At 39.7% G+C, this 18,782-nt stretch overlaps 3 protein-coding genes across 3 annotated transcripts; 1 reads left to right on the top strand and 2 right to left on the bottom strand.

Moving 5' to 3' along the window:
- Positions 1–459: 459 nt before the first annotated feature.
- mphosph10 (M-phase phosphoprotein 10 (U3 small nucleolar ribonucleoprotein)) lies at positions 460–7,900 on the bottom strand. Its single transcript, XM_086025386.1, has 11 exons — positions 7,737–7,900; positions 6,562–7,216; positions 6,293–6,480; positions 6,033–6,198; positions 5,180–5,321; positions 3,140–3,207; positions 2,897–3,034; positions 2,696–2,806; positions 1,309–1,416; positions 979–1,209; positions 460–746 (listed from the first exon to the last, which is right to left on the bottom strand). Exons 1-11 carry the CDS (start codon positions 7,820–7,822, stop codon positions 600–602), a joined length of 2,040 nt encoding a protein of 679 aa, XP_085881512.1. The 5' UTR covers positions 7,823–7,900; the 3' UTR covers positions 460–599.
- On the top strand, positions 7,878–10,555 carry mcee (methylmalonyl CoA epimerase). The gene is made up of 3 exons (XM_086025388.1): positions 7,878–7,945; positions 8,558–8,898; positions 10,244–10,555. Exons 1-3 carry the CDS (start codon positions 7,918–7,920, stop codon positions 10,394–10,396), a joined length of 522 nt encoding a protein of 173 aa, XP_085881514.1. The 5' UTR covers positions 7,878–7,917; the 3' UTR covers positions 10,397–10,555.
- A 1,463-nt stretch (positions 10,556–12,018) lies between these two features.
- Positions 12,019–14,643, bottom strand: LOC147150440 (ferritin, heavy subunit). Its single transcript, XM_086025387.1, has 5 exons — positions 14,363–14,643; positions 13,712–13,817; positions 13,075–13,221; positions 12,639–12,764; positions 12,019–12,434 (listed from the first exon to the last, which is right to left on the bottom strand). The coding sequence occupies exons 2-5, from the start codon at positions 13,811–13,813 to the stop codon at positions 12,276–12,278; spliced, it is 534 nt and encodes a 177-aa protein (XP_085881513.1). The 5' UTR covers positions 13,814–13,817; positions 14,363–14,643; the 3' UTR covers positions 12,019–12,275.
- Positions 14,644–18,782: the final 4,139 nt, after the last annotated feature.

The raw sequence follows: 18,782 nt of genomic DNA, 5'->3' as shown, positions 1-18,782 counted from the left end.
ACTGTATTCAAGTTTTTTCCCCCCCATAGTACTGTTTCAGTCCATAGGTACTTTATGCAGGTATACTATCAATGCCAAAAATCTTGGTATCATAACAACACTACAGCCAATTGTATTCTATATGTAGGTGAGGTCACCTGTCATAGTTCGTTAGCTTACAGTCCTCTGGGTGACGCTACAATAATTCAGAATTGACCACTCTAGTTCATGGGTCACAAACCTTTTTGCAAGTGAGAGCTACTTCTTGGGTACTGATGCAAATGGCTTATATACTATTTTCTTCACATCACCAACACAGTTGGATGCAGCTCACTGCCCAGTAGGCTACTCGTGTGGTCTCCAGGGGCTACCCACGGGCAACATGTTGGTGACACCTGGATTAAATTGTACGTAAAAAAAAAAAAAAAAAAAATTTCCAGCTTCTTTCAAAATGACCCTGAGCAGACACTATATTAAAAATTGCAAAAGAAAAACAGAGGATTTTAATATTGTTTCAATTTAATAAAAACAAATACATCTTCAAGAATTCAAAGATTGTAGTTAACAATAAAAATGGACTCTGTACAATATAATTTTGTGCTACAAGAAAGCACTGGTCACTATAACTTGAGTTTGCTGGCAGAAACTTCCTTGTGTTTCTTTTTTGCAGGCTGCCCTTTTGCACTTTTGATCTGACTTTTCACTTGATCCTGCAGCTGAGAGAAGAAGGCTTGAGAAGAGCGCAGTGCTTTATCCTTTCCCTCATCCTAAAACAAGAGCCAAATTATTATTAGTCACATATATTAAGTACTGTTCAATAATTCACATTGTCATAATGACAACACATCGATAACGTCATACACACAATTTGTCTGGATTAGACAGTAAACAAAACAATTTAAAATGTGCTGGTGATTTTCTTTGTCATTTTTCATCACAGAATGTCCTTTGTGGCTGTTTCAAATTGTATTACAGTTAAGTAATCCCAAGGCCACTCACCTTGAGTATAGTAGCTTTGCCTCCTTTGCTGAGTTTATTCAGGTCTTCTCTTGCTTGAGCCTTTGAAGGCTTTTTGTTCTCACCGGCTTTACTGGCTTCTTTGAGCTTCTTTTTCTTTTCTTTCTCCTTGATTTTGAAATGTTTCACCTTCTTCTTATGTCGTCTCTCGCGCTTCTTGTCTGTTGATGTCTTCTCAGTGTCACCCACAATATCACCAGCTTTGGTTTTCTCCTTTGGTTGGAAAAAGGTATTCTTATACTTTTGTAACAGCCGCACAGTTTTTGCTGAGAAAAAAAAAAACAACAACCAAAAAACAGAAGTATTCCAAACCTTGATTTCCTCTGGTGCAAGCAGTGTCGCATCACTGGCAGTGACTGGAGCCACTTCTTCCATTGTTATAGATGGCAAGTTAGAAACCACCTTCACCTCAGGCACAGACTGGAGGAACAAAGGAAACATGAGCAAGTGGTCAAGCAGCAAACTTTGAGGCCCGTCTGTCTGAAATCAACTGAACTGTTGTGCAGCGTTGCGTGGCCACACTAATGCAGTGTCAAGGGAAGCAAAGTGTAGAAAGTCTCTGTCGCATCACTCTTGACGCCGGTTTCCTGTCTTTGCGCTTGGAGAGGCAGAGCGTGCTCCCCTCTCATTAATTCCCAAATGCAGCCGCTGTTCTAAACCGACCAGCAGCCTGTGCTTTAACCATTTGCAACTGGATTGCCTGACGCACTGTCGGACCTTGTCCCCAGTTGGAGCGCACACCGGCACTCTATTTTTGGTGCACTCTGAATAACCCAACGGCACATTTGAACAAATTTCCCAACGGTTGGAGTGAAGCAGTACGCGGTCTGAGAATATTTCCAAAGGCGCCGTAGTGCTCGTCGCCGCCCCCCCCCAAAAAAGGTGCCTCGATGTGGTTGCATTCGAAAATACACTCCGAGCGCGCTGCTTCACTCGCATTTCACAAACTCAGCACGTTGCTGAAATGTGCTATTCGGTTATTCAGAATGCCCCAAAAAACAGAGCCCACTGCAGACAGTGCAAGGTTATACGGTGGACATAATTGCTTTAAAAGTGGAAGTCAACGCAAACTTTTTTTTTTCCAGGAATATGTTCTATGCAAGCCCACTAGTTAAAACAAGGCATTCTGATAAATATTGCGTTTGTGGAATAAGTGTTAATCCACTTGTTTTTAGCCATCTCTGGGGGTGACCATTTTGTCTTGTGTCGACTGAAAATGACATCACAACTACTCACAATGACCAATCATGGCTCAGATTCAGAAAACAGGTCAGCCGGAGATGGCTAAAAACGAGTGCATTTTGCTGCTTAACTTATATTCCACAAACGCAAAATTAATCAGAATGCCGTGTTTCAACTAGTAGGCCTGCTGGGAACATATTCTTGAATAAAATATGTTTGGGTTGACTTCCGCATAAATGCCTATTACTGTCTTTAAACTGTACGTTTTGTTCTATAATTGTGGACATTTGAATCCTTTGCTTGATCCAACTGCCTCATATTTTAACATTGCTGTGTATGTCATGGACCTAACATTCACAAACAGTCATGCCTTTACTACAGTTAGTTAGTTACTACATCACAAAATCACATCAGCTTTTTATCTGGGCTGTGAAAAACAAACTTATGGGTTTAGGTGTGAAGTGGAAATTGGAGAGTGCATCCAACTTTAAGAAGAGTGCGTTAAAACCAAACTTACGGGTTTAGGTGTGAAGTGGAAATTGGAGAGTGCATCCAACTTTAAGAAGAGTGCGTCCATCAGTTTTTGTATTTCTACATGGGTTGGGTTCTCCTCTTCCTCGGTCTTGGCCTGAAATCATTACGAAGATGTCAGAAATTAAAAAAAAAACAAACATGGAAACGTGCATTTATAAAGTGTGCAAAAATAATAAAGTGTAACCTGTGTCTGCTTGAGGTATTCCTGCTCATAAATTTCTGCTAGACTCTGCTTGCTCTTCTCCTGGTCCAACGTTAGTCTCTTCTTGTACTCAAACACCGCCTCTTTGGGCTTCTCCTTACGGACCACGTCATCAAATGCCTTGAGATAGAAGCCAAAAGTACTGCATTATATAAAACAGCAAAAGAGTACCACTTAAAATAGTAAACACATTGTAAAATGACTTATTAAAATGTGTACACAAACCTGGTCTTTAATTCTCTGCTTAATGACGTCTTCCAGATGCAGTGTGCTTTCCTCTGTAATTGCAGGCGCTGACAGAGAAAAGAGCAAAACGTATGGTTAGAGTGAGACATTCAAATTATTTATCAGGGCATACAGAGAGGATTAGTTTGGTCCAGTTTTCTTATTTTTGTAACCCCATCGATGGGTGCCAAAATGTGGTATGATATGGCAATGCACTACCAAAGCAGAATCCAGTTTGCTTAATAGTTGACACACATGAAGCGTCCTTTACATCGGGTTGGCTCTGTTGCCGTTTCACTTTTTAGGCGTGTGGCATGACAAACCGATTTCCACTCAGTGCAACTGTTACACTAATGTAAAAGTTTGGTCATTCTTGGCTTGAGGGGTTATGACTGGAGAGGGATGGAAGGATGCACATTGTCACAAGTGCATCATTATCATCTATCATTAAAAGGTCATGGGACAAACATAAAGAAAGTGTGCACCTCACATCACAGAAGTTCTGTTTGCAGCCTAACTGCATGTTACAGTCTTGTTGCTCTACACAAGTTTTCTTCTGAACTAAATAATTGTTTGAATGATTCTTAGATACGTAGCAGTATAACAAGAGATTTTTTTTTTCCAAATAGTTTATTTTTCTGTAAAGCATTATTTTTATGTATTTATTTTACATTAATGTCATTGTAGTTGTGAGACAAGAACATTTCTAAAAGGCAGTGTGAGTACTAATACTTTTTGTTGTGGTGTTTTTCTAAATTAAAAAAAGGACAGATAAGAATACCGTTATGGCACCGGATCAACAAGCAGTATGGTTACTGTCTTTATAGCATATCGTCGCTGTCATGTGAAAAACACTTATCTCCATTTTTTTTCATTTTCTTATTTTTACATGAATCATGTTTCCGCGTTACAGACATCGCATGAAAGTGAAAATTTAAAAAGTTTCCGAAATTGGAGATAAATGTTTTTCACAGGACAGGGATATGGTACTCGTTAACCAGAAATCCCATTGAGGAGATGGACAGAGGAGCGAGGCCTGGAGGAGGGGCAAATGTTTGCAGAAATGAGACGATCATTTCCTGGACAACTCATGTATTTTTCTGACTATACATCACCCTTTTTTTTTTCATAGTTTGGCTAGTCCTGCGACTTATACTCAGGTGCAACTTGTCTATATTAAAATTAGACCTTGGACTGGCACACAATATCCCCGTTCCAGAGGTGGGTAATCCAGGTCTAGAAAGTAAAAACCCTGCCACAGTTCGGCTTTAGCCACAGGTGCTTCTAATCATCTGAGCTCGTTTACCTGCCGGTTGAGTAGAAGCACCTGTGGCTAAGGCCAAACTGTGGCAGGGCTTTTACTTTCTGGACCTGGATTACCCATCTCTGCCCCGTTCCCTAATTATGGTCACTTTCTTTCGCCTGTAGACAAAATCTTTTGGTGCATTACCGCCACCTTATGGCCAGCAACAATAATGCCACAAAAGTATTTGACAATCAGCAAAAGAAAAAATAAGTTAAAGAGGAAGAAACGTAGTCATGGCCACCTTCTTTATAGCATGCTAAAGAAGGTGTCGATAATGCACCAAATGTATTTGCCAACTGCCAAACGAAAATAAATTGGAAGCAAAAGAAGAAGCAATAGTCATGGCAATGAATCGGTAGTTTAGTATGCAGCTCCCTTTCGCCACAACAAAGGAATTAAGTGCGATGCGATTTTCCAGACTGTGGTCGCATCAGATACATATCCGATTTATATCCACATATTAAAGAGACTTACGTCGGATTTGGAAAAAAAAATGTACAGTTCACATTGACATTAAAAAAAAAATCTGATAAATGTCACATTGGGCAAAAAAAAATGTGAATTGACTTGAATATAGCCTTTAGACAAATTGGGAAAAGTGCAGATCTAGTCAAAAATAATCCAGAGGTTGGGTTTTGGCCAAGAATTTTCATTTCATTTCATTTGGGTCCCTACCTATTCACATAGTAGATGCAAAAGTCACCATTGCACCCATGTCCCAGAGTGCTACCTACCCTTCCTGGATCCCTGCTCAAAGTCCAAATCCTCCTCAAGCATGCTGTTCTCCGGGCGGGTTTGCGCTGTCACCTCTCCAGACAGCTGCCACGACTTTGCAGCAAGGGAGGCTTTCTCCAACTCCTCGATCTTCTGTGACATCTGCACACGGCAAGTGAAGAAATCATACAGCTGTAGGCAGCACTGTGTTAAATGGTTAGCGGTGTTGCTTGACTGCCTGTTGGCCGTGATGACTACGATGCTGCAGGAAATAATCCAATTTCACTTAATTTGGCCTGAAAATGACTTTTAATTTACTACAAATAACGTATCATTGTTCATCTATCTATGCTGGTGACGTATAGTAACAGAACAATTACATGGTCTTTCAGTAAATAGCAGAAGGTACAATTAACCTGCGTGTCCACCCAATACTATTCATACAACAGACTAAATGAGCCCCGATTTCACAGAAAATAAGTAAATGTGTGACATTGTCGTTCGGTGGAGAGCTGTGAGGTCTATCTAATGTAAAATATGTGCCTTAATAAAGTTTGGGAAACACTGGTGTAGATGATTACTGAATGATAAACCTATTACAGTTGGGCTAGGGACAGCAAACACCTGAGATTCTAGGTTGACATACTACATATTGGAAATTTTGAAAACTAGTTCATACTACACCAATGTTAAACATTCATTTGAATTATTATATAACACATAATAATATATGTTGTTCTGTTAAAGCATCTTGGAACACAATTCTTGATCTCAGGGCAGCATGGTCTGAATGCAACTACGTTATTAAATGTGTTAAAAACTATCACAAGGGCTTTTGCAGCACTTTTTTTCCCATATACGTTCTACAATTACCTTTTCTTGAATTTTCTCATGTGATGACTTGGGTTGAGTTTTTTTGGAGCTAGGGCTTTTTCCTCCAAAAATATCCTGAAGGTCCTCCCCTTCACTGTCTTCATCACCAGAAAGGTTAAAAGTCACCTTTTTTTGAGAGGCTTTTGCCTGGCTCATGTGTCCGTTCCTTGTGAAAGGTAGAGAATAAATATATTGAGACAAACTTTTGACACTTGAAATGTTAAACGCCCAAAAGAGAAACATAAAATGATCAGTCTTACTCATTGTCAAAGTCCTCGCCGGAATCATCATCATCATCATCATCATCATCATCATCATCTACTTCTTCTTCCTCTCCATCTTCCTCCTCATGCATGTTGTCTTCCTCACTATCCGACTGCTCGCCAGCATCAGCCCCTTCAGCAGCATTAAAATAGTCCTTGTACTTAAGGTCTCTTGAGCTCTTATCCTGTTAATATGAAGAAGATTTTAAAAAGAATAACATTTCATAAGATCCTAAATCATAATGTAAAGATGCAACAATACATACAGTGTTTTTCTTTGGCTTTCTGCTCGACATCATTTCAAGGTCAAAATTGTCATCTTCATCTGAGGGTAGGTCCTGAAAGTAATCCACATCATTATCATCATCGTTCTCCTTCTCTTCTTGCTTGTCCATGTCATCAAGAAATGACTCCATCTCCGACAACTTGAAGAACTTATCATCAACTTCCGAGGGAAAGCTCTTCATGTTGGAATGTTTCTCTGTGGGCTCCCTCCTTAGTTTCTCTCGCTTCTCCAGAGCATCCACGTCAAAATCGAAATCAGAGTCCTCATCTGTGTAATCTTCTGCTTGGCGGTCGGCTATTTTCATAAACCTACCATGTGGCTTCTCTTCAGCTTCTTCCTCCATAGTTTCTTCTGGCTCTTCTTCCTCATCCCCAGTTTCTTCATCCATCTCCTCTTCCTCCTCCAGTACTGCTAACGTCTCATCGGACAAAGCCTCATCAACTGCATTTGTAAAGTGTTTTAGTACAGCAGAGTTCTGCAGCTCCAGTTCCTGCCAGATTTGCTCTTCGTCAAAGTGTTCCACCACCAGCTGAACCAGTGGGCTGCCATTATATTTTGCTGGCTCCTGGGCTTTGTGGAGGTCATAAAGGGTTTTGGTCAGAGATGTAAAGTCTGCTGCCACGGCATCTTGAAGGCTGCAACAGAAATAATAACAGAGCCAATGCATGTAATTAGCAATGGATTTTTTTTTTGTTAATCGTCACACTAACTTTTGTTCATGGTGTGAATCCTTCAGCGCATAAAAATAAAAACTCACAGATAATGACATAATGTAGGTATGACGGAGGATGGGTTTTACTATTTCATTCGAGCAAACACAACGACTACTACTTAACAATGATCATTGTAAGTGATTAAAGAACACAATGTCACCGAGTAATATTTACTAGCTATATAATCACATCTGATTTGTTTTACTGTGCCACAACAATGGAACCGAAGTCAGGAATCACTAAATAGTAACTGACACCGCCTTCGCTACAGTCACTGACTGTAGCGTATCTCTATACTCAATTATATTATTCTATTCTTGAATCAACACTTCAGCATACACTGTGAAGCTATTTGCGTCGTTAGCTTAAGCTAACAGTTAGCTAGATCGCTCGACCACAGTACTGCAACGGTGAAACAAGTTTTCCAATAAATAATACTTACCTCAGAAAATTATCGGGATGCTGTGTGTTGACGTTAAGTTTATTCAAACACGCTTCCAATGTGATGCATTCGTCTGTTTGAGCCATCGTTGCTCACACATGTGAGAGTCCCTGTGTCGCATATAAATAGGCTCTGTGAGAAACTTCGCAGTTTAGTTTTGTTCCGTCGCTGGCGTTCAAACATGGCGTCTGCTTTTCTGAAGGTTGCAGGTTGGTATTTATTTTTGACATGATTAAAGATATAGGCAATTTTTGCCATTATTTTCTTCACTTTTATATTAGCCTACATATGAACTAGTGGCCATGCGATGTGTTCGGCATCAAACTGGTTTGAACAAAATGCAATCTGATAACCAATTAGCGAGTTACTGAACACGGTGACAAGTTTTGTTGTATTCAAGTTGTTTGTTTGTCGGTCCCTAAAAGCACTTTAAACCTTTAAATTGTTTCTACTTTGCGGGCGCATACTGTATTCCCAAATTGTATTCTTTCAGCAGGTAATCGTAATTTGTTTGCTGCTGATGCTGCTGTCAAGAGAAGTCAACATATACGTGTTATATATTATTATTATTATTATTTTATATATATATTATATAGATCACTTCGATACGACTTCGGTTGAAGCAAAGCACGTGCAGTATGGCATGCTATACAGATCACCCAATGACATGTTAACAAAAACAAACAAACAAACAAACAAAAATGTAAGCGCTGACCTATTAATTTGTCTTTATATACCCATACATAACAAATTATATTTCATCTTCAGTAGATAAACCAATACTGGATCCATCTCAGCCTCTTGTCCTAATGTTCTTTAAGTTTCCAGTCTTTCGAGATATTCTCATCTCACACTCCTGAGAGCACATTCGACCTCAGTACCCCTTCATCAGGGCTTCCCCGGGTCACTGTGGAACCTGGGCAAGCTGAACCATATTGCCATTGCTGTCCCAGACATGGACAAGGCCACAGCCCTGTATCGAGACATCCTCGGGGCCACAGTGAGTGAAAAGGTGCCTCTACCAGAGCATGGTGTCTACACAGTCTTCGTGGAGCTCGGCAATACAAAGCTGGAGCTTCTCCATCCTCTTGGGGAGAAAAGCCCAATTTCTGGATTCTTGCAGAAGAACAAGGCTGGCGGAATGCACCACATTTGTATTGAGGTGAGCACAGGAGCAAGCATATTTTGTTTTTTGTTTCTAGGCTTAAAGCATGGCATCACAGCAGGACACACTGTTGTATTTATTCCAAGTTTCCTGCTTGTGTTCACACTGTATACTATGCAGAAAAAGTTAGGGTTATTTTCAGAGGTGTGCATTCCGTCCCAGGGACGGAACGGGCGGGCGCCCATTTTGTGGACGGTCGAACGGAGGACGAGAACTCTTTTAAAAAGGACGGACTAAGCAATGGGCGCCACGCTGATCGACTGGTTAGCACGTCCGCCTCACAGTTCAGAGGTCGTGGGTTTGATCCCGGCTCCGGCCTCTCTGTGTGGAGTTTGCATGTTCTCCCCATGCCTGCGTGGGTTTTCTCCGGGTACTCCGGTTTCCTCCCACATTCCATAGACATGCATGGTAAGTTGATTGGACACTCTAAATTGCCCCTAGGTGTATTTTTGAGTGCGGATGTCTGTTTGTATCTGTGTGCCCTGTGATTGGCTGGCAACCAATTCAGGGTGTCCATCGCCCACTGCCTGAAGACAGCTGGGATAGGCTCCAGCACGCCCGCGACCCTTGTGGGGATAAGCGGTTTGGATAATGGATGGATGGATGTTTTTTTTCAACCTTTTGGCTTGATAAAGGCTGTCGTGAGGACTTATTAACAATGGAAACTTCTTTACATTAAATGTTGGAGGTGTTCTTTTTTATATCAGTCTCCTTATTTGAAAAAAAAAAAGCTCTGTTTAGAGTGAAATGTTTTTTTTCTTCAACATAAATTGTTGCGACATGTTTTGGTCTTAAGTTATATTTTTAAGGTTTTTAAAAAGGTCTTGAAAAGCATTAAAATTGACTTTTCAAATGGTGCAAGAACCCTGAGCAGGCAGCCTTCGGGCAAGCATTGATTTTTATCCCTCCCCGGCTAACAGTAGGATAACGGTACAGCTAATAGCAACAACTAGCTTCAGACCATTAAAATAAAAAGCTTTAGCACAACAACGCATGCGTTAAATGCGTCAAATATTTTGACGCGATCAATAACAAAATTTAATTTCCGCCAAATGTGTGTGTGTGTGTGTGTGTGTCTATGACAATATAAGGCACTCATACATTTACTTGGGTTCAGTCGTCGCTCCGATGGACTCCATAACTATGATGTGTCCCGTGACAAAATGAGGTTGAGACCCCTGCTATACATTGTTAAAGAACTGCAGAACGTCACACTCCATATGAAATTTAATTACAAGATGATTCTAAAATGTAGACTGTTTACTTTCTAGATATTGAATATTAGGAGAGCCATTAATCAAGCAGAGATCATCATTGAAACAACTGGAATAATCTGTTGCAGGTTGACGACATCAACGCTGCGATCAAAGACCTGAAAGTAAAGAACATCAGAACTCTTTCAGCGGAGCCACGAATAGGAGCTCACGGGAAACCAGTTATGTTTCTTCACCCCAAAGACTGTGACGGTGTATTAGTGGAGCTGGAGGAAGCATGAAGCAGATCAATTTCATGCATTGGCGATGAAATTTCAGTATGGTTTATTTTGACACTTTCTATAAAACTATGTGTTAAATTAACTTCCTGTTGCGTGGAAATAACTTGATGTTCAGGATTGTGCGTGTCTCATAAATTCAAGCATTGCTTTCTCAATGAACTTGTCAAAGTTTGTGGCTTTTGCAGCATTCGTTCGTGGAATTATTAAAGCGTCTCTGGCATTTATTTTATGTGTATGTAAATATTGAGCTGTGCTGAAGGATGCGCAAGAGTAAAAATATACTCTTGCATTCAAAGGATTTTATGATTGGAACACATTCAATGGCCAAGCCTTTTATGTGTCTTGTAATATTTAGTCTTATGCAACTAAATAAATGCAAGCACAACATCACGGATGATGCAGTGCTGTTACTACAACAGAATGGTAAACTGAAGAATTAAATTATCACCACCCTGACTGTTTAATTGACAACTATTTTTGATTCAGTTCTTTGTTCCATGTAAAAATGTTTTTATCGCTGTGGCTGTCATGTACTGAACACTAGAGGCACACAAGACTCAAATCACGGAGGGCATGTAAAATGTAATTCTGACACTGGATGTAAATTACCTCGACCTAAATTGACGACGTGCTCAGAGTCTGCACTTTGAAGCACCATCTTGGTTGTTTCATTTCAAATCCATTGTGGTTTTGTACGGAATGCTGAAAATGGTGTCAATGCCCCAAAATGTATGGACCTGACTATAATTTGAAGCATAACTGAACCTAAAATGATGGCATTCCCATGTTAATTTCTGATTGAAGAGTATTGCTTTTCATCCAGTCTGCCATTTATTGTAATGACATTCTCCGGCCATCTTTCTCACACCGCGGATTTGCATTGACATCCGTGCAAATTTTGTGCATCACATATTTTCCCCCCTTGTGCTTATGTGAGTTTTGTGTCGATGCAAAGCATATCGCATAAAAGCAACAGTGTGTGGATGAGTTAAATGATCGCCCACCCCATTCTTTCACTCATTAAATAATTGGTCTGCTTATTTTAAAAAATGGATTAATTTCTAACAGTAAATATCTAATTTTAAACTACTGTATTTTAGTTAAAAACTTTTTTAGACTGACTTCTTATTCATTTATTTCAAGTGTGTCTTGCCCAGAGTGCAAAGCAAGCCAGCGCATGCCCAGACGTATTGAGTGCTTATGGGAATGCGGAGGGCTTGAGGCCACACACTACTGTGCCTAATTTCAAATAGTCTTGAAATTGGATCAGCTTGTGACAATTTTTTTTAACTTCTGGGTCAGGTTCTAAATCCAGACCACCAAGGTTTGCGTTGATAATTTTTTGGGGGTAAGTAGTTCAATGCATTATACTAAGACTTTCAACTGGAATATTTAATTCATTGCAATTTAGGTTGTGTTGCCCTTTATTTTCTTGAGGGGCATTTGATTACGCAACCAAGCGTATTCATGGTCAGATCATTAAGAAACTGCTGTTGGAATTCCTAATGTATTATTTTTTAAATAACTCTTAAGAGTGATGACACTCCTTTACTTGCTGGCCAACAACTTCGCTCGGAACAAATGTCCCTTTATTTATAGACAACACACAAAAGGTGACAAACCATCTTTGAGGTGGTTTATTTGGTCTGGTCAACAGCTCATAGTGTTAAACATTTGTTAAGCATACCACAATGGGGAGGCGGGATGCATGGTACAGCAAGCCATGTCACGGCTCCTCATTCTGAGAGCACAAGTTCAATTAAGCAAGTCTAACGTGGGAGGACAAGTTCAATTACTAACATACTGGCCTATAGCATAACGATGAAGTCTCATATTCAAAAACACAAAGCAAGCTATAAATGAAGCAATCTGGAGGGATTTAGCTGCTTTCCTTGCCCAAAGTATGTTTGTCAAACAAGTACTCTGCCATGCCATTCTGTGGGGCACCCATGCGGCGCAGGTTGGTCACCCAGTCTGCCAGCTCTTTGATGGACTTCACCTGTTCGTCCAGGTAGTGGGTCTCGATGAAATCACACAACTGAAACATTAAATCATCATGGTTAAATAAAGAAATACATCTTTCTGCTGTGCGGCAAACAGCCCACTCTCAAATGCTCACATCCTTAGAAAAAGAATTTTGCATTGTGCTAACCAAAAGAAAGAAACATACCACCAAGATTTGCACTAACATGTTGTGGGGTAAAAGCATTTCTGCAGTTCCTGTATTATGTTTAAAACTCACATGTGGGTCATTGTGATCAGAGCACAGTTTGTGCAAGTCCAGAAGCGACTGGTTGACGCTTTTTTCGAGCTGCAAGGCACATTCAAGGGCCTCGACACCACTGCCCCACTCATCCCGTTCAGGCTTCTGCAATACAAAGCAGGACAAGAAAAAAAAAAAAATGATGCAATTAATATTAAATCAGCAGGCCACTGGCCCGAGGTACACAAATACATTTTCAGTCAAGTCGGTTAATCATGTTTGCGGTTTAACGTTTTACTTCAGCCTCTGGGTTTGTTTGTGAGTCTATAATAGATAAGCAGCAGTAAACACCCACACCCTCAGTATCTTCATTCAGCCTGTGCTGCCCTCCCAACTTGGTCACTGTGATAAGTGTTGAAGTGAAGGGGGGAGGTGAGGCAAACAAACAACAAAAAGATTGAAAATGAGTCAATACCCTGACATCTTGAAGGAAGATCCTCCCACCCCGCTGGTTCTGAAGTTTCATGAGCTTCTCTGCATGCTCGCGCTCCTCGTGCGACTGGTCACGGAAGAACTTTGCAAAATTGTGTAAGGCCTGGTCATCACGGTCAAAGTAGTAACCCTATGAAAATAGTAAAAGTAAGAATGTTGAGTAAATAGTGAAAATAGTCAAAGAATGTTGAGTTCTGAATTACTAAGTAATTTAAACTTTGCAGCCAGTGTTAAACCCATCTAACAAAATGAGAATAAAACAGTTTAACGCGTCTCAGAAGTCACCTTTATTTTTGCTGATTCATTAATTATATGTTGTATAGTAACTAAAAAAAAGTGGTCTTGCATATATGAAACATGGCATCTTCCATTGCCAGCTGGATACTGGCTTTGTGTTCTGAGGCCAAGCAACAAACACTAACCTTATCTCAAATGCACTTCAACCTTTGTTAAATTGCATGGTCACCAAAGAACATGGCCCCAGTTAGCACATTTGATGTGCTGGCAGATAACAAGTGTTTTAAAAAAAAGAAAAAAAATGCTTCCATTTCCGGAATTGTTCCAGTTGATTATGAAACACCTTAACACCAAAGAGGATGCATGAGGACACACAGACTCACCATGGACAGGTAGACATAGGAAGCATACAGCTCCAGGTTGATCTGCCTGTTGATTGCAGCCTCGCAGTCCTGGTGGAAGTTCTGTCTCACCTGGGAACTCATTGTTCTGAAATTAAAAGTATTCTTTACGAATCTATTCAAAAACGAAGTGCAAAGGATTGGAATAGACTGCAATATACAATATTACATAAAAAGAAATAGCCCGCGACCCTTGTGAGGACAAGCGGTTGGGATAATTGATGGATGACTTTTACAAACAATGATCGTGTGGGTTGTGCAAGTGTACCTAATGATGCAGCCATGTGCTTTTTTTAACTCCACAAACCATGTGTGTGTGTCTATTACTCAACCCCGCACTAAATGTAGGTAGGCGTTCAAAACAAAGTCTCTCGAATTCAAAATTGTTTCCACGTCACTTTTCTTTGTCAAAAAAAAAAAAAAAAAAAAAAAAAAAAAGGTTTCTACGCTACTGCATTATAAAAACACATCAACGAAGGACGTCGTCGACGAATGCTGTTGACATAAACAAGCTAGCAGCAAGGCCTAGACTGCGCCAAGGCCTCGTTGACGACATATACACAAACATCCTTGTCGAAGACGTCGGTCGAAAAATACATACACATTATAGGAATGAAGTAGAAGTGTTCTTACCTTAATTCTGAGCGGGCTTTGTCTGCGAAAAATTAGAAATGGCTCAAATGACGTGCGTAGTTAGCAAAACAAACACCTAAGCTTGCGAGAGAAAGCTATTTGAATAACAAAGTTGACCACGACTGTAGAGTTTTTTGTTGATCAAATGTTGTTCTTTTGGTCTTAGTGATGGAACAAAGACAGTTGAAAGGTTGCCGTTCAAGCACTGTTGAAGCAGGTAACCTTCACTGTCCGCTACCGAGACGTGACTAGAGCGATTGAGCTTTTGTGCCTTAGCGTCATCCAGAGGGAGTGCGAAATATGACGTCACTGGCCCGCTTCAAGGGCGGAACCAAGGCGCCGCTGTGGCGTTGTTAGCGAGCCGTCCAAATCCTGTGATGTGATTCTATTTTCTAGACAACGAGTTCGTTGACGTTTGTGCTTGCTGCTGTTTCTTTCATGCTCTCTACTAAAGTCAGAATTACAGCAACTTGCGTAAAAAAAAAAAAAAAAAAGCAAAAACCGCTGGTAAAAGTAGAAGTAATGAATGGGCGGAGCCATGGCCACCCAGATTGACAGTAGGCGCTGAATTTGCAGAGGTGTCAAACGTACTCATGCTCTCTACTAAAGTCAGAATTACAGCAACTTGTGTAAAAAAAGATAAATAACATTTTTTTTTTTTTTAAAACGCTGGTAAAAATAGAAGTAATGAATGGGCGGAGCAATGGGTGGGCCCGGTTGTGCACAGGCCCACGCAGATTGACAGGCTCCCACCCAGTGAGATTTCATGAAAAATATATACTTTTATTCATTCATTCATTCATTCATTATCCATACCGCGTATCCTCACAAGGGTCGCGGGCGTGCTGGAGCCTATCCCAGCTGTCTTTGGGCAGTAGGCGGGGAACACCCTGAATTGGTTGCCAGCCAATCGCAGGGCACACAGAGACAAACATCCGCACTCACAATTATATACTTTTAATTTTTTGTAAATTATTATTAAATTATTTTTGAATTCGTGTTTCATTGTGTTTTTTATTTGATTGAATATTAAGAATGATATAATTGTGGTTGCCTAAGGAAGATCTGAACTTCATATTAGAGTTTGTCATTTTATTTCATATGCTATGTGTCGGGACAGGAGAATTGTGCTCAGTGAGAGAAATATTCAGGCCCACCCTGATTTTTCCAGGCCCACCCATTAGCCAAGTTCTGGCCAATGATTCAACTGCTTTACTTCGGTTTAAGTGAAGAGAAAAAAGAATGAAATGTTCTTAAGGACAAAAGCAAACAAGAATGTTTCCTTTCAATATTGTGATTCTCTGAACCTGTTGCTGTCAGTAATGCTGCCTGCATGGTTCACCCTCCTTACTGATGTCCCTATTAAGACCGAAATGAATCAAGACCTCAGTCACGCTGACTTTATCTCTTTCTATTCAAAAAAAGAAAGTAATTAGCCTATTTTGACAAAGTAAAAAATGTAATGTTTCCTATTTTCTGTGGGCTCAAAATAAGCGGTTTCGCATAACTGTTTCTGTTTGTGGGTCAACATTTATATTTTGGGCCTCTTTAATTCATATTGAATATAGCAAAACTGAGACTCAAACATTAGCTACGTTTACACGGACACATTTATTCGGATTAAACGCCTGATCAGAATAAAAATGCTTCATGTAACACCCCATTCGGAATATTCTGATCGGATCACGCCCATTCCGATCAAGATTTCATTGTTGATGTTGTATGTAAATCCATTCGGCGCGCATGACAACACTTATTCCGACATTTCGGAACAACCCGTCTTTGTACGCATGTGTGTGAGGTCAGAATACGCGTTTCTGTTATTCCCGAAAGCGAGTAGAAGCAGAGCAATTGTTATACGGTATTGTTTGTTGTTTGATCCGTGTTTGAAAGACAAAAAAAGAAGCAAAGTGATCGAAAGACATGGCGGGTGCAAGAATGAACTGGTACATTTGCAGCGACATTAGGATGGGTTGTTTTTTTTAATATAACGAACACAAACAAATAAGGCTCAAAACATACCTTTTTAGTTTGGCTTTTAAATAATTTTAAATAACTTATCTTTTCTTTTGATTCGGGACTATTTTTTACCTTGTCTTACTGATTTTAATTCTTAGCTTCTATTATTGTTTTGTCGTTTAGTTTTGTTGTTTTTAGCTTTTAGGTCCAGTGTTTCCTAATGTGGGGCCTCTGCGCTGAGAGGGGTGGCTGCCCTTCCCGCGGGGGGAGTCATCGCAGGGGCTCCTTAGGTCGGGGTCACCGGGGGCCTCTGCACCACGTGTAGTTAGTCTAGGCCGGGGGTCTCTGTGATGGTGGCGCTCCCTATGGCCGTGGGCTGTCATTTCTCTCAGCGTGGATGAGCTCCCCTTGGGTACCCTTTCCTCATACGGTTTCTCTGTGCCTTGTCATGTCTTTTCAACACAGTTTATCAGGATGTGTGCGTGTGTGTTTTTGTGTGTGTGCGCGTGTGTGTGGGGTGGTGAGTGCTGATGTGGTTGTGGACATATGTCTATGTGTATTTTGGGAGGGAGGGAGGGAGGGAGGGAGGGAGCTGGTCTTCTTTTTATGTTGTGTTTTGGATGTTTTTACTGCACAGCACTTTGAGCTGCATTTTCGTGTATGAAAAGTGCTTTGAAAATAAAATGTGATTGAATGTGATTGACTGACAAATAAGACACTCGTGTATCAACAAATTACTTGACATAGATTGAGCATAAGTAATGAGAATTAACCTATAAAATAATCTATTAAAAAAAACAATAACTAAATAAAATACAAACATAATTGTACTTGTAAGAGGACTTTCTATAACAAATCAAATATTTCCAATAAAGAAATAGGCAAAGGGATTTTCTGTCCTTAATCAATTTCAAAGATTTGCAAAACAGTAAAAAACAATCATTCTTCCAGTGAAGTAAACACGGTTTTGTTTTGAAATATCTGCATTTGTGAACTAAAAATTTCCCTAAAATGAATAAAATGTTCAAAATGAATTCAAATTTCTTCTCTTCCTGAAATATACCAAAAAAATGTCTCTTTGTCAAGGGGAAATCAATATTATTCGATTGTAACCAACTCCTTAAATTACTCAAGAAGGAATATACCACCTTGCAATGAAAGAAAATATGGCTCAGGTTTTCTACATCGTTACCACAAAACACACAATTATTAACATCAAAGTCAAATCTCAGTCTTAAAAACCTCTATGATGGGTAAATTTTGTTCAAGATTTTAAATTGGACCTCTTTCACTTTGGGCGGCACTGGATATGACATAATTCTTTCTTATGTTTTTAATCGTATCCCTCTCAAATCGTTTCAAATTATACAATATTTTAATTGGATTAGGGTAAAATTCATCCAACAACGTTTTCCTGATAACTTTATGACACTTATGATCACAAAAAAATCCAGCCCCCAAATGCACAATTGTCTCAAATTTTTGTCGAAATTGGTAGGGAAAATGCAAGGTAAGTGACTCTTGACAGGCTATCCATTTTTGTTAACAGAACCCTTCCAAAAATGGCTCTGTAGCCATCGGTTTAAAATAGATTTACATTTGTTCACAGATTAATTCATTTTTTACGTCAACATTTTGTCCTTAGAGATAATGGAGCAATGTTTTGTTGACACGGAAGTCGCAATGGCTCCTTCTTCTACTACTATTTCCTGTATATTTGGTAAATATGCACATCAAAATAATTTGTTCCGATCGAACATGAACACACAAGTCCTAGTTGGATCAATATTTCTAGTGTCTATGAAAACAGTGCATCCGATCATAATTTTAATCGGAATTTTGATCGGATTAAAGAAATTTTGTCCATGTAGACGTACTGTAGCCAATGAAGGCAACGTTCATGCACAGAAAGATGCTACGTGTTAGGTTCTTGTCAAATATGTAATGTCTAGTGTTGCCCCTACCTCTGGTGAAAAACTATGGAAATAAATGCCAGAATGGAATGTTTATACATGTATATGTGGGTACTGAAAATGAATTCCCTACTTTCAGGAGATCTGTCAATGACTGCCTGGAATGTATTTTGAATTGAGGAGGGTTTGTTCACTGTTATTGGTGTGTCTGACCTGAGATTATTATTGATATCATAATAGGCAGTTTTCCACGTGAAAGTGATGAAAGAATTGTGCCCTATTGTGGTTTTGTATGAGCTGTCGGAAATGAATTTAATAATAAAAACAATAATAATTGAAATCTTGTATTGTGTTTTATTTAAGGTCATGGGGTATTTTTCCCCACAATATATAGTGTGGCCACTCAACGTTAATCTAAACACCTATTATTGTCATTATCACGTGCACTGTCAACACTACAATTTGTTGCTCCAACACTTTTTGGGAACATTTGACACTTTAGGAAATGTTACTTTAACACCGGGTAGTGTGGATGCATATACTGTAGA

Source organism: Filicampus tigris, chromosome 3, assembly GCF_054856515.1.
Source record: "Filicampus tigris isolate MCC_2025a chromosome 3, RoL_Ftig_1.0, whole genome shotgun sequence".
NCBI classification, from domain to species: domain Eukaryota; kingdom Metazoa; phylum Chordata; class Actinopteri; order Syngnathiformes; family Syngnathidae; genus Filicampus; species Filicampus tigris.
Note: the sequence above shows the minus strand (reverse complement) of the source record. Positions and strands in the feature narration are given on the sequence as shown.